Consider the following 20799-nt stretch of genomic DNA (forward strand, 5'->3'; position numbering starts at 1 on the left):
TAGTATAGGCAGCAATAAGCCAATCAATCAATCAATCAATCGTATTTATTGAGCACTTACTTTGTGCAGAGCACTGTACTAAGCGCTTGGGAAGTACAAGTCGGCAACACATAGAGACAGTCCCTACCCAACAGCGGGCTCACAGTCTAGAAGGGGGAGACAGAGAACAAAACCAAACATACCAACAAAATAAAATAAATAGAATAGATATGTACAAGTAAGATAAATAAATAAATAAATAGAGTAATAAATATGTACAAACATATATACATATATACAGGTGCTGTGGGGAAGGGAAGGAGGTAATCAATCAATCAATCAATCGTATTTATTGAGCGCTTACTATGTGCAGAGCACTGTACTAAGCGCTTGGGAAGTACAAATTGGCATCACATAGAGACAGTCCCTACCCAACAGTGGGCTCACAGTCTAAAAGGGGGAGACAGAGAACAGAACCAAACATACCAACAAAATAAAATAAGTAGGATAGAAATGTACAAGTAAAATAAATAAATAAATAAATAAATAGAGTAATAAATATGTACAACCATATATACATATATACAGGTGCTGTGGGGAAGGGAAGGAGGTAAGACGGGGATGGAGAGGGGGACGACGGGGAGAGGAAAGAAGGGGCTCAGTCTGGGAAGGCCTCCTGGAGGAGGTGAGCTCTCAGCAGGGCCTTGAAGGGAGGAAGAGAGCTAGCTTGGCGGATGGGCAGAGGGATTGGGGGCATTCCAGGCCCGGGGGATGACGTGGGCCGGGGGTCGATGGCGGGACAGGCGAGAGCGAGGTACAGTGAGGAGATTAGTGGTGGAGGAGCGGAGGGTGCGGGCTGGGCAGTAGAAGGAGAGAAGGGAGGTGAGGTAGGAGGGGGCGAGGTGATGGACAGCCTTGAAGCCCAGGGTGAGGAGTTTCTGCCTGATGCGCAGATTGATCGGTAGCCATTGGAGGTTTTTGAGGAGGGGAGTGATATGTCCAGAGCGTTTCTGGACAAAGATAATCCGGGCAGCAGCATGAAGTATGGATTGAAGTGGAGAGAGACACGAGGATGGGAGATCAGAGAGAAGGCTAGTGCAGTAGTCCAGACGGGATAGGATGAGAGCTTGAATGAGCAGGGTAGCGGTTTGGATGGAGAGGAAAGGGCGGATCTTGGCAATGTTGCGGAGCTGAGACCGGCAGGTTTTGGTGACGGCTTGGATGTGAGGGGTGAATGAGAGAGCGGAGTCGAGGATGACACCAAGGTTGCGGGCTTGTGAGACGGGAAGGATGGTAGTGCCGTCAACAGAGATGGGAAAGTCAGGGAGAGGACAAGGTTTGGGAGGGAAGACAAGGAGCTCAGTCTTCGACATGTTGAGCTTTAGGTGGCGGGCGGACATCCAGATGGAGATGTCCTGAAGGCAGGAGGAGATGCGAGCCTGGAGGGAGGGGGAGAGAGCAGGGGCAGAGATGTAGATCTGGGTGTCATCAGCGTAGAGGTGATAGTTGAAGCCGTGGGAGCGAATGAGGTCACCAAGGGAGTGAGTGTAGATTGAGAACAGAAGGGGACCAAGCACTGAACCTTGGGGAACCCCCACAGTAAGAGGATGGGAGGGGGAGGAGGAGCCTGCAAAAGAGACTGAGAAAGAACGACCTGAGAGATAAGAGGAGAACCAGGAGAGGACGGAGTCTGTGAAGCCAAGGTCAGATAACGTGTTGAGGAGAAGGGGGTTAGGGGAAGGGAAGGAGGTAAGATGGGGGGGATTGAGAGGGGGACGAGGGGGAGAGGAAGGAAGGGGCTCAGTCTGGGAAGGCCTCCTGGAGGAGGTGAGCTCTCAGTAGGGCCTTGAAGGGAGGAAGAGAGCTAGCTTGGCAGATGGGCAGAGGGAGGGCATTCCAGGCCCGGGGCATTTCCCTAGATCCCTCCTTGTGGGCAGGAAATGTGTCTGTTTTTTATTATATTGTACTCTCCCAAGTGCTTAGTACAGTGCTGTACACACAGTAAGTGCTCAATAAATATCAATGAATGAATGAATGAATGAATTCTCTGGGTGATTAAATCCCACTGAACAGTAGGGCCAGGGGGCCTGATTAGATCAGTAGCTTCATCTTGTCTTCGGGTTATATGCTGCTCCTTTCAGAAGACCAAAGAATAGGAAGAAGTTGTGTTAGTGAAGTGCTTGCCTTGAGTTAATCAAGCACACCCAGAGGTGATCAAGCAGGCTTAGAGAGAAGGGGCAAATCAATCAATCAATCATATTTATTGAGCGCTTACTGTGTGCAGAGCGCTGTACTAAGTGCTTGGGAAGTACAAGTTGGCAACATATAGAGACAGCCCCTACCCAACAGTGGGCTCACAGTCTAGAAGGGGGAGACAGAGAACAAAACCAAACCTTGACCATTGTGCTTCCGCACCCTAAGCGGTTCAGGAGGCCTTGGGGTTGGGCTCCCTTCCCCATTTGCCTGACCTTTACTCTGTTTTTCCCAGTGGGCTAGTGCTGTGTTTTGGCCCAGACTGCATCCAGGAACAATAATAGTCATTCAGTCATATTTCTTGAGCGCTTACTGTGCAGAGCACTGTACTAAGTGCTTGGGAGAGTAGAAGCAGCGTGGCTCAGGGGAAGGAGCCCGGGCTTTGGAGTCAGAGGTCATGGGTTCAAATCCCGGCTCCACCACTTGTCAGCTGTGTGACTTCGAGCAAGTTACTTCACTTCTCTGGGCACCAGTTCCCTCATCTGTTAAATGGGGATTGACTGTGAGCCCCCCGTGGGAAAACCTCATCACCTCGTAACCTCCCCAGCGCTTAGAACAGTGTTTTGCACATAGTAAGTGCTTAATAAATGCCATTATTATTATTATTACTACAGTGTAACAATAGATACATAATAATAACAACAGTTACGTGACCCCCGAGGAGACTAAGCCCCACTTTTCCTCATCTCCCACTCCCTTCTGCATCTCTCTGACTTGCTCCCTTTGCTCTTCCTCTTCTCCCAGCCCCCCAGCACTTATGTATGTATTTGTCATTTCATATATTTATATTGATGTCTGCCCCCGCCCCAAACTTTGAGCTCATTGTGGGCAGAGATTGTCCTTCTTTATTGTTGTACTGTACTTTCCCAAGTACATAGTACAATGCTCTGCACACAGTGTTTAATCAGATTGAGTGAATGAACAATTATAATAATACCTATTAATCGTAGTAATAATAATAATAAATTGTGGAATTTGTTAAGCCCTTACCAGGTGCCAAACACTGTACTAAGTGCTGGGAGAGAGACAAGATCTTCAGGTCGGATACAGTCCCTGTCCCCCGTGGGGCTCAGGAGGGAGAACGTTTTACAGATGAGGAAACTGAAGCCCAGGGAAGTGAAGTGACTTGCCCAAGGTCACCCAGCAGGTAAGTCAGTCCTGGGGATGCTGAGAGGGTCCTTGTGGCCGAAAGCCGGTAGAGTGGGGACGGAGCGGGGAATTGGGCGTAGGCCCTTGGGACCAGAAGGACGCTATAAGGGATGACTCTGCTCCCCAGCCTCCCGGCCATCACCCCTTAGAGATGAGGGGCGGACATTTGCATTCTTCAGCGAGGGAGTGGATTAACACCAAACCCGAGTGGTCGGGCACCCGTCTCAGGGAGGCGGCCGGCATGTGTCGGGGTAGAACGTCGGTCTCCACGGGGCCCCTCTGACCAGAAGCTGCTCACGACCCTGAGCTTGACGTCCGTGTTTTGTCCACAGCTCTCCGGCCCAGCTTCTGTCGACGGCCCGCCCACCCTCCCTGTCCGCCATGGGATGTCGGGACGTCCATGCGGCCACAGTGCTCTCCTTCCTCTGCGGCGTGGCCTCGCTGGCCGGGCTGTTTGCCGCCATGCTGCTGCCCAACTGGAGGCGGCTGAGGCTGATCACCTTCAACAGGAACGAGCGCAACCTGACTGTGTACACGGGGCTGTGGGTGAAATGCGCGCGCCAGGACGGCGCCCGCGACTGCCTCATGTATGATCCGTCCTGGTACGTGTCCGTGGACCAGCTGGACCTGCGCGTGCTGCAGCTGGCCCTCCCCACCAGCGGGCTGGTGGCCATGGGAGCGCTCCTGCTGGGGCTGGTAGGGATGGGCGGCACGGCCTTCCGCCCCAGTCCGCCCAGCATCCAGCGGGCCCGCTGCCTCATCAACAGCGCGGGCTGCCACTTGGTGGCCGGTCTGCTCTTCCTGCTGGCAGGCGCCCTGAGCCTCGCCCCATCCATCTGGGTGGTCTTCCACACGGCCCGACTGAACCGGCAGTACGAGCCCGTGTTCTCTTTCGACTACGCCGTGTACGTGGCGGTGGCCAGCGCGGGCGGCCTGTTCCTCACCGCCCTTCTGCTGCTCGTGTGGTATTGTGCCTGCAGGGTGCCACCCCCGTCCTTGTGGCAGCCACTGTACCCGCACCCGCACGCGCCCGGCGCCCACACCTATGCCCAGCCCTACTCGTCCCGGTCCCGGCTGTCAGCCATCGAGATCGACATTCCCGTGGTCTCACGTGCAACCTAAGCCCGGCTTGGAGCGAGGGTTCCCGGGCTCTGGACTCTCCCGGACATCCCGTTCGACTCCCTCCCGCCCAGCTCCGACCCTACCTGCGCCGGTTCTCTTTCCCTAGCCCCGGAGAGGCAGCTTCCACCTCCATGCAGATCCGATTGGCTGAGTCTGGAAGGGTCAGGCTGGGCTGACTGGGAGCAGTCGCTGAGGCCGGTTTGGGAGGTGGTCCTTGACTGACCCCAAGCCACCCACTCCCTGCCCCCTTTCACGCCCTGCCCCCTGGGACTCCTCATCCCCTTCCCGCCAGACCCCTGGCCCCTGAAACCTGACTCTCTTTGGAGCCGGTGGTTTCCTCCTCGCCACCATCTCCCCTTGCCGCTGGCAGAGCCCAAGGATCAGCCCAAACGTGCCCACCTACTTGGCTCCAGGTCTGCCGGGGAGGTGGAGCTGGCTCCAGAACAGCAGGGGAGGAGGGCCTGGCTCCGGCTGTGCTGGACCCTATGGTGTGCGTGTCTGTGCTTGTGTGCATGTGTGTGTACATGTAGGTGTGTGACTGTGTCAGTGTACCATGGTGCATTTGAGTGTGTATGTGAGACAGTCCAGCATTCAGTATGGTGTTTGGCACGTAGTAAGCATTTAACAAATACCATTTTTAGAAAAGTGAGAGACGGAGCAAGTATGCCCGAGTGTGTGAATGTGAAGGAGGGATTTTTGCAAACTTGTTGGCTCTCTGATCCACTTTAGGCTCCACTTTGTGCACTGTTTGCTGATGGATCTTTTCTTGTGAGAGTTTTTTTTTGGTTCAATAAAAGTGTTTTCTCCCGAGAATGCTTTTCTTCAAACTAAATGTATTCCACAGGTGGGGGTTTATGTTCTGGAGGCGGCAGCAGTGCCATATGGGAAGTGGGTCACTGCTTTAAAATCCTCCATCACCTTGCCCCCTCCTACCTCACCTCGCTTCTCTCCTACAACACAACCCATATACGTCGCTCCTCCTGTGCTAACCCCACTGTGCCTTGAGAAGCAGCGTGACTCAGTGGAAAGAGCACGGGCCTTGGAATCAGAGGTCGTGGGTTCAGATCCCGGCTCCGCCACTTGTCAGCTGTGTGACTTTGGGCAAGTCACTTCACTTCTCTGGGCCTCAGTTCCCTCATCTGTAAAATGGGGATTAAGACTGTGAGCCCCCCCGTGGGACAGCCTCATCACCTTGTAACCTCCCCAGCGCTTAGAACAGTGCTTGGCCCATAGTAAGCGCTTAATAAATGCTATCATTGTTATTATTGATCTCGCCTGTCTCACTGCCGACCCCTGGCCCATGTCCTGCCTCTGGCCTGGAGTGCCTTCCCCCCTCAAATCCCCCCCACCCCAGCCCCACAGCACTTATGTATAGATCAGTAATTCTGTTTATTTGTTTTGATGTCTGTCTCCCCGCAGCTAGACTGTGTGCTGGTTGTGGGCGGACATCAAAACAAGTAAACAGGCATCAATATAAATAACTACAATTATAGATATACACATAAGTGCTGTGGTGGGGGGAGCAAAGGGAGCGAGTCGAGGTTATGCAGTAGGGAGGGGGGAAGAGTGGACTGAATCTGGGAAGGCCTCTTGGAGGAGATGCACCTTCAGTAAGGCTTTGAAAGGGGGAAGAGTGATTGGCAGATTTGAGGAGGAAGGGCATTCCAGGACACAGGTAGGATGCGGGCCAGGGTTTGACGGCAAGACAGGTGAGATGGAGGCACAATGGGAAGGTTAGCACCAGAGTGTGCGGGCTGGGTTGTAGAAGGAGACAAGGGAGGTGAGGTAAGAAACGGCAAGGTGATGGAGAGCTTGGAAGCCAATAGTGAGGAGTTTTTGTGTGATATGGAGGTTGATAGGAGATTTGTGAGGAGGGGACTGACATCCCCGGAACATTTCTATAGAAAGATAATCCAGGGTGCAGAGTGAAGTATGGACTGAAGTGGGGAGAGGCAGGAGGTTGGGAGGTCAGAAAGGAGGCTGATGCAGTAATCCAGTCGGGATAGGATGAGAGATTGTACTAACGTGGTAGCGGTTTGGATGGAGAGGAAAGGGTGGATCTTGGGGATGTGAAGGTGAGACTGGCAGGATTTGGTGACGGATTGGATTGAATGAAAGAAGAGTTGGCTGGCTAGTTTGTCTGCTGGCTGGCCGGCCTCTATCAGAACCCAGGGTGGGGCTTTGCCACGCCAAGGGATTTGCTTAGCGGCTCAGCCTCTGGTGGGGCAGGGAATGCAGCGGTCACTGTCTTCAGCACATCAATCAATCAATCAATCAATCAATCAATCAATCGTATTTATTGAGCGCTTACTATGTGCAGAGCACTGTACTAAGCGCTTGGGAAGTACAAATTGGCATCACACAGAGACAGTCCCTACCCAACAGTGGGCTCACAGTCTAAAAGGGGGAGACAGAGAACAGAACCAAACATACCAACAAAATAAAATAAGTAGGATAGAAATGTACAAGTAAAATAAATAAATAAATAAATAAATAGAGTAATAAATATGTACAGCCATATATACATATATACAGGTGCTGTGGGGAAGGGAAGGAGGTAAGACTGGGGGATGGAGAGGGGGACGAGGGGGAGAGGAAAGAAGGGGCTCAGTCTGGGAAGGCCTCCTGGAGGAGGTGAGCTCTCAGCAGGGCCTTGAAGGGAGGAAGAGAGCTAGCTTGGCGGATGGGCAGAGGGAGGGCATTCCAGGCCCGGGGGATGACGTGGGCCGGGGGTCGATGGCGGGACAGGCGAGAGCGAGGTACAGTGAGGAGATTAGTGGTGGAGGAGCGGAGGGTGCGGGCTGGGCAGTAGAAGGAGAGAAGGGAGGTGAGGTAGGAGGGGGCGAGGTGATGGACAGCCTTGAAGCCCAGGGTGAGGAGTTTCTGCTTGATGCGCAGATTGATCGGTAGCCATTGGAGGTTTTTGAGGAGGGGAGTAATATGTCCAGAGCGTTTCTGGACAAAGATAATCCGGGCAGCAGCATGAAGTATGGATTGAAGTGGAGAGAGACACGAGGATGGGAGATCAGAGAGAAGGCTGGTGCAGTAGTCCAGACGGGATAGGATGAGAGCTTGAATGAGCAGGGTAGCGGTTTGGATGGAGAGGAAAGGGCGGATCTTGGCAATGTTGCGGAGCTGAGACCGGCAGGTTTTGGTGACGGCTTGGATGTGAGGGGTGAATGAGAGAGCGGAGTCGAGGATGACACCAAGGTTGCGGGCTTGTGAGACGGGAAGGATGGTAGTGCCGTCAACAGAGATGGGAAAGTCAGGGAGAGGACAAGGTTTGGGAGGGAAGACAAGGAGCTCAGTCTTCGACATGTTGAGCTTTAGGTGGCGGGCGGACATCCAGATGGAGATGTCCTGAAGGCAGGAGGAGATGCGAGCCTGGAGGGAGGGGGAGAGAGCAGGGGCAGAGATGTAGATCTGGGTGTCATCAGCGTAGAGGTGATAGTTGAAGCCGTGGGAGCGAATGAGGTCACCAAGGGAGTGAGTGTAGATTGAGAACAGAAGGGGACCAAGCACTGAACCTTGGGGAACCCCCACAGTAAGAGGATGGGAGGGGGAGGAGGAGCCTGCAAAAGAGACTGAGAAAGAACGACCGGAGAGATAAGAGGAGAACCAGGAGAGGACGGAGTCTGTGAAGCCAAGGTCAGATAATGTGTTGAGGCTCTTACCATGTGCAGAACACTGTACTACGTGCTTGGGAGGGTAAAATATAACAGAAGTGGTAGACACATTCCCTGCCTACAGCGAGCTCACAGTCTAGAGGGGGAGGCAGACAGTAATACAAATAAAAAAATTATGGATTTGTATATAAATGCTGTGGGGCTGAGAAAGGGGTGAATAAAGAGAGCAAGTCAGGTTGAAGCAGAAGGGAGTGGGAAAAGAGGAAATAATTATATTAAGTGCTTCCTAGGTACCAGGCACTATACTAAGCACCGGGGTAGATAATAATAATGATGGTATTTGTTGAGCACTTACTTTGGGCTAAGCACTGTACTAAGCGCTGGGGTGGATATAAGCAAATGGAGTTAATAATAATAATAATGGCATTTATTAAGGGCTTACTATGTGCAAAGCACTGTTCTAAGCGCTGAATTGGACACAGTCCCTGTCCCATGTGGGGCTCACAGTCTCAATCCCCATTTTACAGATGAGGTAATTGAGGCACAGAGAAGTGAAGTGACTTGCCCAAGGTCTCATAGCAGACAAGTGGTGGAGCTGGGATTAGAATCCTTAACAATAATAATAATAATAATAATAATAATAATGGTGGCATTTATTAAGCGCTTACTACGTGCATAGCACCATTCTAAACGATGGGAAGGTTACAAGGTGATCAGGTTGTCCCACCAGGGCCTTACAGCCTTAATCGCCATTTTGCAGATGAGGGAATTGAGGCACAGAGAAGCTAAGTGACTTGCCCAAAGTCACACAGCTGACAAGTGGCGGAGACAGGATTTGAACCCCTGACCTCAGACTCCAAAGCCCATGCTCTTTCCACTGAGTCACGCTGCTTCTCACTTCTCACCCTTGACCTTCTGACTCTCAGACCTGTGCGCTCTGTCCACTAGGCTCTTGGAGGAGATGTGCCTTCAATAAGGCTTTAAAGGTGGAGCGATTAATTGGCGGCTACGATGACATTGGGTCCCTACCCTGAGCTGGGTGTTGTGCTGGGCGGCTACCCTGTGCGGAGCTGGGGGGGATGGGGGACGGGGGAGGGAGGGACTAGCTGTAAGGGAGCTAGTGAGATACAGGTGGGTGTCATCGGCGAAAAAATCAATCCATGGTATTTACTGAGTGCTTCCTGTTTGCAGAGTGCGGTACTAAGTGCTTGAGAGAGTACAATCAATCGTATTTATTGAGCGCTTACTGTGTGCAGAGCACTGTACTAAGCGCTTGGGAAGTACAAGTTGGCAACATATAGAGACGGTCCCTACCCAACAGTGGGCTCACAGTCTAGAATGGGGAGACAGAGAACAAAACAAAACATATTAACAAAATAAAATAAATAGAATATGTACAAGTAAAATAGATAGAGTAATAAATACGTGCAAACATATATACATATATACAGGTGCTGTGGGGAAGGGAAGGAGGTAAGGCGGGGGGGAGGGGGAGGAGGGGGAGAGGAAGGAGGGGGCTCAGTCTGGGAAGGCCTCCTGGAGGAGGTGTGCTCTCAGCAGGGCCTTGAAGGGAGGAAGAGAGCTAGAGGGCATTCCAGGCCCGGGGGATGACGTGGGCCGGGGGTCGGCGGCGGGACAGGCGAGAACGAGGCCTAACGGTGAGGAGATGAGCGGTGGCAGAGGAGCGGAGGGTGCGGGCTGGGCTGGAGAAGGACAGAAGGGACGGGAGGTAGGAGGGGGCGAGGGGATGGAGGGACAGCCTGGAAGCCCAGGGGGAGGAGTTTCTGCCTGATGCGTAGGTTGATATTTATTGAGTGCTTACTGTGTGCAGAGCACTGTACTAAGCACTTGTGAAGTACAAGTTGGCAACATCTAGAGACGGTCCCTACCCAACAGCGGGCTCACAGTCTAGAAGGGGGAGACGACAGACAACAAAACATTAACAAAATAAAATAAATAGAATCGTAAATGCGCCTGCGCGTTGTGTCTGGACGGGCGCGTGCCCGCCCTCTCAGGGCTCCTTCAGTCCCCCCCCCGCCCCGCCCCTCATTCATTCATTCAATCGTATTTATTGAGCGCTTACTGTGTGCAGAGCACTGGACTAAGCGCTTGGGAAGTCCAAGTCGGCAACATCTAGAGACGGTCCCTACCCAACGGCGGGCTCACGGTCTAGAAGGGGGAGACGACAGACAACAAAACAAAACATTACTTCCCAAGCGCTTAGTCCAGTGCTCTGCACACAGTAAGCGTTCAATAAATACGATTGATTGATTAACCAAATAAAATAAATAGGATAGTAAATGCGCCTGCGCGTTGTGTCTGGACGGGCGCGTCCCCCCCGCCCCTCGTTCATTCATTCAGTCGTATTTATTGAGCGCTTACTGTGTGCAGAGCACTGGACTAAGCGCTTGGGAAGTCCAAGTTGGCAACATAGAGAGACGGCCCCTACCCAACAGCGGGCTCCCAGTCTAGAAGGGGGAGACGACAGACAACAAAACAAAACATTAACCAAATAAAATAAATAAAATAGTAAATGCGCCTGCGCGTTGTGTCGGGACGGGCGCGTCCCCCCCGCCCGTCAGTCATTCATTAATCGTTACCTACTGAGCGCTCACTGTGTGCAGAGCACTGGACTAAGCGCTTGGGAAGTCCAAGTCGGCAACATCTAGAGACGGTCCCTCCCCAACGGCGGGCTCACGGTCGAGAAGGGGGAGACGACAGACAGCAAAACCAAAGCCATTTACAAAATAAACGGAATGCTCGCGCCGTCCCCTCCCCCGCCCCGCCCCGCCCCGCCCCGCCCTCGCTGCGCCGCTCCGGGAATCGAAACTGGCCGCCCAAGCCACGGGCCGCCATGCAGCGGGGGGCCCGAGCCGCCCGGAGCCGCCTCCACACCTTCTCCTTCTTCCTTCCCCTTGTCCTCCTCCTCCTCCTCCTCGTCGGGGCCAGGGCCGGGGCAGGACCCGCGCGGCCCACCCAGGCCAAGGGCCTTCAGGCACCGGGACAGGAGGTCGTCGGGGCCGGGGGGCAGGGTAAGGGGGTCGTCGGGGCCCGGGGGGCAGGGTAAGGGGGTCGTCGGGGCCCGGGGTCAGGGTCAGGGGGTCGTCAGGGGTCAGGGTTAGGGGGTCGTCAGGGCCGGGGGTCAGGCTTAGGGGGTCGTCGGGCCGGGGGTCAGGGTTAGGGGGCTGTCGGGGGCGGGGGTCAGGGTTAGGGGGTCGTCGGGGCCGGGGGTCAGGCTTCGGGGGTCGTCAGGGGTCAGGCTTAGGGGGTCGTCGGGGCCGGGGGTCAGGCTTAGGGGGTCGTCAGGCCGGGGGTCAGGGTCAGGGTTAAGGGGTCGTCGGGGCCGGGGGTCAGGGTTAGGGGGGGTCGTCGGGGCCGGGGGTCAGGCTTAGGGGGTCGTCGGGGGTCAGGGTCAGGGGTCGTCGGGGCCGGGGGTCAGGGTTAGGGGGGTTGTCGGGGCCGGGGGTCAGGCTTAGGGGGTCGTCGGGGGTCAGGGTCAGGGGTCGTCGGGGCCGGGGGTCAGGCTTAGGGGGTCGTCGGGGCCGGGGGTCAGGGTTAGGGGGTTGTCGGGGCCGGGGGTCAGGGTTAGGGGGCCGCCGGGCGTCAGGGTTAGGGGGTCGTCGGGGACGGGGGTCAGGCTTAGGGGGTCGTCGGGGACGGGGGTCAGGCTTAGGGGGTCGTCAGGGCCCTCATTCGGGAACGCACGAAGCCGGCGCCCCCGAATGATAGTAATTATGGTATTGGCCTAAGCGCTTACTATGTGCCACTTCCTATGTAGCAGTACTATGTACTACTTCTCTAATAATAATAATGATGGCATTTGTTAAGCGCTTACTATGCGCAAAGCACTGTTCTAAGCGCTGGGGGGGAATACAAGGTGATCAGGTTGTCCCACGTGGGGCTCACGGTCTTAATCCCCGTTTTACGGATATGAGGGAACTGAGGCTCAGAGAAGTTAAGTGACTTGCCCAAGGTCACACAGCAGACATGTGGCAGAGCTGGGATTCGAACCCATGACCCCTGACTCCACAGCCCGGGCTCTTTCCACTGAGCCACGCTGCTTCTTTTAGACTGTGAGCCCACTGTTGGGTAGGGACTGTCTCTATATGTTGCCAACTTGTACTTCCCAAGCGCTTAGTACAGTGCTCTGCACACAGTAAGTGCTCAATGAATACGATTGATTGATTCTCTACTTACCAGAGGAGCAGCGTGGCTCAGTGGTAAGAGCCCGGGCTTTGGAGTCGGATGGGTTCAAATCCCGGCCCTGCTACTTGTCAGCTGTGTGACTTTGGGCAAGTCACTTAACCTCTCTCTAAACTCTCGGAAAGTGTAATTCGGCAAGAAATAGAGACAGTCCCTACCCAGCAGCGGGCTCACAGTCTAGAAGGGAAGAGACAAGCAGCGTGGCTCAGTGAAAAGAGCATGGGCTTTGGAGTCGGAAGTCATGGGTTCAAATCCCGGCTCCGCCACTTGTCGGCCGTGTGACTTTGGACAAATCACTTCGCTTCTCTGGGCCTCAGTTACCACCTCTGTAAAATGGGGATTGAGACTGTGAACCCCCCGTGGGACAAACTGATTACCTTGTAACCTCCCCAGCGCTTAGAACAGTGCTTTGCACATAGTAAGCGCTTAACAAATGCCATTATTATTATCTCTGGGCCTCAGTTCCCTCATCTGTAAAATGGCGATTAAGACTGTGAGCCCCCCGTGGGACAACCTGATTACCTTGTATCTACCCATCGCTTAGAACAGTGTTTGGCACATTAGTAAGCGCTTATCAAATACCAACATTATTATTATTATTATGTGCCAGGCACTGTGCTAAACGCTACCAAACCCTCGGCACCGCCTTTGGTTCCCTGGCAGCGGCTGCTGCTGTCTGTGTATCGGTATGGAGGTCTCTCTCCCCTCCCTCTAGGCTGTGAGCTTGTTGTGGGGCAGAGATCGTCTCTCTTTATTTCTGTATTGTACTTTCCCAAGCGCTTAGTACAGTGCTCTGCACACAGTAGATGCTCAATAAATACGATTAAGTGAATGAATGACTGTAATAAAACTTTTTTAAATGGCATTTTTTAAAAAAGTTTTATTACAGTCATTCATTCACTCAGTCGTATTTATTGATTGATTTCTTGATAGGCACTTACCATGTGACAAGTGCTGAGGTCTTGGCTTGTCTTATGCTGTGGAGTTGTCTACGATCCATAGCGACTCCGTGGACACCTCTCTCCCAGAACGCCCCACTTCCATCTCCAGTCGTTCTCGTAGTGGTGGTGTATCCGTAGAGTTTTCTTGATAAAAATCCAGAAGGGTTTTACCATTGCCTTCTTCCACACAGTAAACTTGAGTCTCCACCCTGGAATCTCTCCCATGCTGCTGCTGCCCAGAACAAGTGAGTTTTGACTTGTAGCGGATGGCCTGCCACTCGCTAGCCACTGCCCAAGCTAGGAATGGAATGGGAAGGCCCCTGCCGGACTCTACCTCCCGTAACCGAGACTGATAGAGTACTGGAAACTCTCCAGGTGTGATGCTGAGAGGGGAAGCGCTGGGGTAGGTGCAAATTAATCAGGTTGGGCACAATCCCTACCCTATGTAGGGCTCATAATCTTAATCCCCATTTTACAGATGAGGTAACTGAAGCACAGAGAAGTGAAGTGAGTTGCCCAGGGTCCCAGGTCCTCTGACTCCCAGGCGTCTGGCTCTATCCAATAGGGAACACTGCTTCCCGTGGAGAACAACAACAATAGTAATCAATTAATCTTTCTTAATGAGCACTTACTGTGTGTGGAGTGCTGCACTAAGCAGGGCATTCCAGGCCAGGGGAAGGACATGGGCCGGGGGTCGATGGCGGGACAGGCGAGAATGAGGTACAGTGAGGAGGTTAGTGGCAGAGGAGCACAGGGTGCGGGCTGGGCTGTAGAAGGAGTGAAGGGAGGTGAGGTAGGAGGGGGCGAGGTGATGGACAGCCTTGAAGCCCAGGGGGAGGAGTTTTTGCTTGATGCATAGGTTGACAGGCGGCCCCTGGAGATTTTTGAGGAGGGGAGTGACATGCCCAGAGCGTTTCTGCACAGAGATGATCCGGGCAGCATAGTGAAGTATAGACTGAAGTGGGGAGAGACAGGAGGATGGGCGATCAGAGAGGAGGCCGATGCAGTAATCCAGTTGGGATAGGATGAGAGATTGAACCAGCAAGGTAGCGGTTTGGATGGAAAGGAAAGGGCGGATCTTAGCGATGTTGTGGAGGTGAGACCGGCAGGTTTTGGTGACGGATTGAATGTGTGGGGTGAACGAGAGAGCGGAGTCGAGGATGACGCCAAGGTTACGGGCTTGTGAGACGGGAAGGATGGTAGTGCCGTCTACAGTGACGGGAAAGTCAGGGAAAGGGCAGGGTTTGGGAGAGAAGATAAGGAGTTCAGTCTTGGACATACTGAGTTTTAGATGGCAGGCAGACATCCAGATGGAGATGTCCTGAAGGCAGGAGGAGAGCCTGAAGGGAGGGAGAGAGAGCAAGGGCCGAGATGTAGATTTGGTTGTCATCAGCATAGAGATAATAATAACGATGGCATTTATTAAGTGCTTACTATGTGTAAAGCACTGTACTAAGCGCTGGGGAGGTTACAAGGTGATCAGGTTGTCCCATGCAGGGGCTCACAGTCTTAATCCCCATTTTACAGATGCGGTAACTGAGGCCCAGAGAAGGGAAGTGACTTGCCCAAAGTCACACAGCTGACAATTGGTGGAGTCGGGATTTGAACCCATGACCTCTGACTCCAAAGCCCAAGCTCTTTCCATTGCGCCACGCTGCTTCTCTTCTAGACTGTGAGCCCACTCTTCTAGACTGTGAGCCCACTGTTGGGTAGGGACCGTCTCTGTATGTTGCCAACTTGTACTTCCCAAGCGCTTAGCTTAGTGCTCTGCACACAGTAAGCGCTCAATAAATACGATTGAATGAATGAATGGAGAGGATAGTTGAAGCCGTGGGAGCGAATGAGTTTACCAAGGGAGTGAGTGTAGATAGAGAACAGAAGGGGACCAAGAACTGACTCTTTAGGAACCCCTACGGTAAGGGGGTGGGAGGGGGAGGAGGAGTCCGCAAAGGAGACTGAGAATGAACACCGGAGAGATAAGAGGAGAACCAGGAGAGGACAGAGTCTGTGAAGCCAAGGTTGGATAGCGTGTTGAGGAGAAGTGGGTGGTCCACCGTGTCGAAGGCAGCTGAGAGGTCGAGGAGCATTAGGATAGAGTAGGAGCCGTTGGACTTGGCAAGAAGGAGAGGCCGGGAGGGGGAATGAATAAAGGGAGCAAGTCAGAGGACGCAGAAGGGAGTGGGAGAAGAGTTTCCTCAACTGTAAAGTGGGGATTAAATCTTCCTCTCTCCTACTTAGACTGTGAGCCCCATGTGGGACAGGGACTGTCTAACCTGATAAATTTGTATCTGCTTGGGCTTGACATAAAGTAAGTGCTTAACAGATATCATTAAAAATATTACATTAAAAAAGGGTGACAAATCAGGCTGAACAAAGCCCCGACCCACACTGTAAGTGGAGGGAGAACAGGAATTGAATCCCCATTTTAAAGATGATGATGAAACAGGCCCAGAGAAGTGAAATGATTTGCCCCATTTCTTCCAGCAGACAAGTAGCAGAGGTGGGATTAGAACCCAGGTCCTCTGTTTCCCAGGCCTGTGCTCTTTCCACGCTGCTCCAGTACTAGGAGGGTATTTACTGTGCACCTGCTGTTCATTGCGCAGGGCCCTGTGCTAAGTGCTGGGACAGGCGTCCACAGGTTAGGTGCAGATATCCTTCCTCATCACCTCTGTAACCACCTTTCTGCCCCTTCTCCCTGTTCCCAGCCTGTGCTGACTTCTCCAACACCTCCTGCTACCAGTGCCTGAGCAGCTCCTCGGTCAGTGCCCGTGTCTGGAGCCGGGGCTGGGGCTGGGAGCGGGGCTTGGGGGTGGGGTTGGGCCTCGGGGTTGGGACCAGGGCTCGGGGCTGGGCCGGGTGGGACTTTGGAGGCCTGAGGACAGACGGAGAGAGACAGTCCGGGGGATAGACTGAATGAGAGGAGAGTGGACACCAAGCTAGGTGGACAGACGTCCCCTCACCCCCCAGCCCAAGCCATCCTCCACCTCTGTGGATTCTGGGCACCGGCTGTTCCTGCCACAAGCTAGCCCACCCCTGGACATCCTCCTCTGCCCCCCGAACGCCGTTGGCCCCCCTCACCCCAGCACGGCCTGGCCGTGGGCCCCCACACTGGCCGGCACTGTGAATGCTGCTGGTGGAAATCCAGGCCCGGGGCCATCTTCTAGACTGTGAGCCCGCTGTTGGGTAGGGACCGTCTCTATATGTTGCAAATTTGTACTTCCCAAGTGCTTAGTACAGTGCTCTGCACACAGTAAGCGCTCAATAAATACGATTGAATGAATGAATGAATGACTCCTACAGCTCCGTGCCACGCTGTGCCCCTCCATGCCGCTCCATGCCGCTCCATGTGCTCTGCCCAGCCAGAGCTCAGCCTTTAGGGTCTGCGGCTTAACCTACCGCCTCTGCCCAGACGGCTCACAAATCTGCCCCTTCTAGACTATGAGGCCGTTGTTGGGTAGGGATCGTCTCTATATAAGCATCACAGTAAGCGCTCAATAAATATGATTGAATAAATGATTGACTGAATGCCTCCCCAGCTCTACCTCTTTCTTAACCTCTAACATCATGTGCCCGCCCACCCACCCCCAACATGGTGCCACCTCCACCAGGAGGTCCTCCCTGGCTGAGCTTCTCTGGTGAAAGTGTACCCTGCTCGAGGGCAGGGACCAATTATTGGACTTTATTCTGTGCTCCCAGAGCCCCGAGGACAGCACTCTGCCTACATTAGAGGGGCTCAGCCAGCAGGGATGATGACTACGGTGCCGGACAGGCGGACAGATCATTTTGCTCTGAGGAGGAGGTGGGGCGGGCCATGCTCGCTCGGAGAATGTTGGGTCTGGGCTCTGATGGGTAGGAGGGGATGGGGCTGCCTGGGGTTACCGAGCCAGGGTCTAGCAGTGGACCTGGGCCGGAGAGGAGGAAGCCGAGCCTGCCCCCAGCCAGTCTCCTCGGATCCCAGCTCCACCCCGGGCCGCAGGGGGCTTGGGCTCGATGATGTGAATGAACCCCGTCTTTCCCTCCCCTCCCTGCCCCGCCTCTCTCCTTCCCTCTGCAGTGCCTGTGGTGCAGCTCGAACCGCAAGTGTCTGGACCACCCCGTGACGGCCTTCATCTCACCATCCTCCACCTGTGCCCTCCCCAAGTCCTACTGGAGTGTCTGCTGGGGTGAGTCCCCATGGGCCTAGGGTCTGGTCTGGTCAGGTCCGGTCCTCCCTGGGGTGCCAGGCTGATGGATCCGGCTCATTTTCAAGGCCCTCCCTGGGCCTGGGAACCCCATTGCCTACTTCAATCAATCAATCAATCAATCGTATTTATTGAGCGCTTACTGTGTGCAGAGCACTGTACTAAGCACTTGGGAAGTACAAGTTGGCAACATATAGAGACAGTCCCTACCCAACAGTGGGCTCACAGTCTTCAAGCCCCCCACCCAACTCTGCCTCATCCTCTGCCCTTCCCCTCCCACCCACCCCGATTCCCACTGCGATATTGGGCCGTGACCCAGGCTGTAGTCAATCAATCAATCCTATTTATTGAGCGCTTTCCCTCTTCTAGACTGTGAGCCCGTTGTTGGGTAGGGACCGTCTGTATATGTTGCTGACTTGTACTTCCCAAGCGCTTAGTACAGTGCTCTGCACACAGTAAGCGCTCAATAAATACGATTGATTGATTGATTAGTACAGTGCTCTGCACAAAGTAAGCGCTCAATCAATACGATTGAATGAATGTGTACAGCACTGTACTAAGCAGTTGAGAAAGTGCAAGATAACAGAGTTGATAGACACGTTCCCTGTCCATAGTGACCTTACAGTCTATAGGACCCTGAGGATTTCATTCAATGGTGAAGGCTGCCAGAGGGGCTGAGCAGGCCCTGCCTAGGGGGAGGGGGAGAAGGAAAGCCCCTCTCCCTTATGCCAATGCCCCACTCCACTCATTCATTCATTCATTCGTATTTACTGAGCACCTACTGTGTGCAGAGCACTGTACTAAGTGGTGGGGAGAGTACAGTACAACAATAAACAGACACATTCCCTACCCCTAACGAGCTTAAGGTCTAGAGCGGGGTCTTTGGGTGGTTGTGTGGACATTTTCTCTCTGCCTGCTCCTCCCCCAAAGGGGCAGCAATTCCTAAAGCAGAATCGCCCTGCGCTCGCTAGCCTGGTCACTCAGTTTCCCGGTGTCCAGTGTCTCTCTGGTTTTCTCTAACAGTTAGCTTGGGAGTGTTGGTCATCATTGCGGCCTGTGTCGGAGGAACCCTCCTGCTGGCCCTGCTCCTGTGCTGTTTCTGCCTGTGCTGTAGAAAGTGAGTGGCCAACTCCAGGAGCTCCTCCTGCCCACCCTGCCCCTCCTGTCCTGCGCCCCTCCACCCCAGCTCGTTTTTCCTGTTTCCTCTAAACCCACCTCCCAGCTGTATCGCACTGTCCACTCCACTCACCATTGTCACCACTTGTAGCTGGAAGTCTTCTTTTATTCCCACTCTATGTAATTATCTAAGGTCTCCCTGCCACCCCCACCTCCTCCCTGACTCAAATCCGGGGATGCTGGCCTCCGTTTCTTGCCCCGCCACCCGGATCTGGGGCTCCAGGCCTCCGTTTCCTGCCCCTGGATGGCAGTTGGAAGATGTGGGGGCGGGTGGGGTGGGGGTGCTTCCAGGAGGAGGACCGTGGCGGCATGGTGCCGGTGGCTGGGATTCTCAGTTCCAGTCTCCTGGCTCAGAGACTGATTATCCAGTTTGTGGATTATTCAAGACCTTTCTTTCTCCTCCTGCACTTCCCCCTCCTTCCTCCCTAGGCCCAGCGGAGCTAGAGAAGGCAGTCAATTTGGCGGCCCAGTTTGCTTCCAGGGAGCAGCTGGATGGTCACATTGGTGGAGGAGGAGGCTAAATGGGGTTATGGACCTCCATGGGGGTGGAACCAGGCTGGTCATTCTAGGGCTGCTGGACTAGGCCTGCACTCTTCTGGCTCCCTGTCCACGGGGCCCTTCCCTGAAGCCCCAGCTGTGCCCTGAGATCCCCAACCATCACTCCCTCCCAATTATCTGTGATCTCTTAATGTGCACTGTACTCACTGCCCCTGTCACTCGAAGCTGTTAGAGGCGCTGGGAAGGGCCCTGATCAGAGCAGTCACACTGGGCGTCCAGGGAGGGAAGTGGGCAAGACATGAGTGGAATCGCGCCTTACTGAGCTGTTTTACTCTAGGTGTAACTGTTCAAACATCATCTTCATCAGGAGCCACTACCAGGGCTTCTCCAGCTTGTCCTAGAGGCGTGCCTTGCGGTGGAGAGGTCATCGAGCAAGTGCTGTCTGCCGAGGCTGCTTCTGGGACAGGAACCTCCCCCCACCCAATTCCCAATGGTCACTCTGCTTTCCTTCCACTTGGGCTTTGGGCTGGTGTGTGGACATTTCCTTTCTACCTGGTCCTCCCCGAAAAGGAAGCCCAAAACCCAGCTGTCTCGTCGAGTCCAATGTAACCATCCCTGGGATGGTCAGCGTGGAGCCACAGTGACGGGCCATTCCGGGGGAAGGGGCAGTCACCACAACTCCAGCCTCTAGTGAAGGGGAGAGGAAGGTGGAGTCCCACAGACCCGCAACACCCCGATGGGACAGGGACCCTTGGGTCTGGCTGCTCTCCAGTGTCCTTGAGGAAAGCACAGATTCCCCCCTTATCCCCACAGCTCAGCTCCCCCGATTGCTACAGCCCTGCCAGTCATCCCCAGCCCAGTCCTCTTCCCCCTGCACCCCAGATCTGAGGGCAGGACTCAGCCATCCCCTAGAAACTGATCTGGCTTGTGAAATTTTTCCTGGAAGCCTCCTCTTCTCCTGAGCAACCCTTCCCACCGTCTGCTCATTAGCAGCCCAGGGAGGGAAGCAGAGAGGGCAGTGGATAATAATATAATACTAATAATGGCTTTTGTTAAGTGCTTACCATGTGCCAAGCACTGGGGGGTGGATACAAGGTAATCAGGTTGTCCCATGTGGGGCTCACAGTCTTTATCCCCATTTTCCAGATGAGGTAACTGAGGCCCAGAGAAGTGAAGTGACTCGCCCAAAGTCACACAGCTGAGAAGCGGCGGAGCCGGGATTAGAACCCGTGACCTCTGACTCCCAAGCCTGGGCTCTTTGCCCTGAGCCACGCTGCTTCTCCATTAAACTCCTGGCCGACCTCCCTGCCTCCCGTCTCTTCCCTCCTCCAATCGCTACTTCCCTCTCCAGCCCGGCTGACTTTCCTACAAAGTTAGTCCACATCTCCACTCCTTGAAACCCTGCGGTGGCTGCCCGTCAGCCTCCGCATCAACCGGAGTCCGTACCCTCGGCTTGAAGACAGTGGCCCAGCCCTGCGCGCCGCCGGCCCGCTCGGGCCCCCAGACGGCCTCGTCCCGCCCGTGGGACCCTGACACTCTCCCTCCCTCCCGTGGCCCCAGGCCTCAATCAATCGTATTTATTGAGTGCTTACTGTGTGCAGAGCACTGTACTAAGCACTTGGGAAGTACAAGTTGGCAACATATAGAGACGGTCCCTACCCAACAGCGGGC

The 20799-nt window shown here is 54.2% G+C and overlaps 2 protein-coding genes across 3 annotated transcripts; both read left to right on the top strand.

Annotated features, from left to right (window-relative positions):
• Window positions 1–3344: 3344 nt before the first annotated feature.
• Window positions 3345–5316, top strand: CLDN12 (claudin 12). The gene is made up of 2 exons (XM_038769214.1): window positions 3345–3379; window positions 3714–5316. Exon 2 carries the CDS (start codon window positions 3763–3765, stop codon window positions 4501–4503), a length of 741 nt encoding a protein of 246 aa, XP_038625142.1. The 5' UTR covers window positions 3345–3379; window positions 3714–3762; the 3' UTR covers window positions 4504–5316.
• A 5635-nt stretch (window positions 5317–10951) lies between these two features.
• LOC119949047 (pituitary tumor-transforming gene 1 protein-interacting protein-like) lies at window positions 10952–20197 on the top strand. 2 transcript variants are annotated; one of them, XM_038770547.1, is made up of 6 exons: window positions 10952–11161; window positions 13465–13518; window positions 15979–16031; window positions 17328–17436; window positions 18478–18571; window positions 19466–20197. In XM_038770547.1, exons 1-6 carry the CDS (start codon window positions 10984–10986, stop codon window positions 19527–19529), a joined length of 552 nt encoding a protein of 183 aa, XP_038626475.1. In that variant the 5' UTR covers window positions 10952–10983; the 3' UTR covers window positions 19530–20197. The 2 variants fall into 2 exon arrangements, with proteins under 2 accessions (XP_038626475.1, XP_038626476.1); XM_038770548.1 differs by lacking the exon at window positions 13465–13518.
• Window positions 20198–20799: the final 602 nt, after the last annotated feature.

Source organism: Tachyglossus aculeatus, chromosome 2 (genome assembly GCF_015852505.1).
Source record: "Tachyglossus aculeatus isolate mTacAcu1 chromosome 2, mTacAcu1.pri, whole genome shotgun sequence".
Taxonomy (NCBI): domain Eukaryota; kingdom Metazoa; phylum Chordata; class Mammalia; order Monotremata; family Tachyglossidae; genus Tachyglossus; species Tachyglossus aculeatus.

What these genes read in the sequence shown, in the direction of transcription:
- CLDN12 (XM_038769214.1), top strand. Translation starts at nt 3,763, where the DNA reads ATGGGATGTCGGGACGTCCATGCGGCCACAGTGCTCTCCTTCCTCTGC.
- LOC119949047 (XM_038770547.1), top strand. Translation starts at nt 10,984, where the DNA reads ATGCAGCGGGGGGCCCGAGCCGCCCGGAGCCGCCTCCACACCTTCTCC. An exon ending in GCTGCTGCTGCCCAGAACAA is followed by an intron (nt 13,519 to 15,978) that starts GTGAGTTTTGAC and finishes CCCTGTTCCCAG; the next exon opens with CCTGTGCTGACTTCTCCAAC. An exon ending in TTCTGCCTGTGCTGTAGAAA is followed by an intron (nt 18,572 to 19,465) that starts GTGAGTGGCCAA and finishes GTTTTACTCTAG; the next exon opens with GTGTAACTGTTCAAACATCA.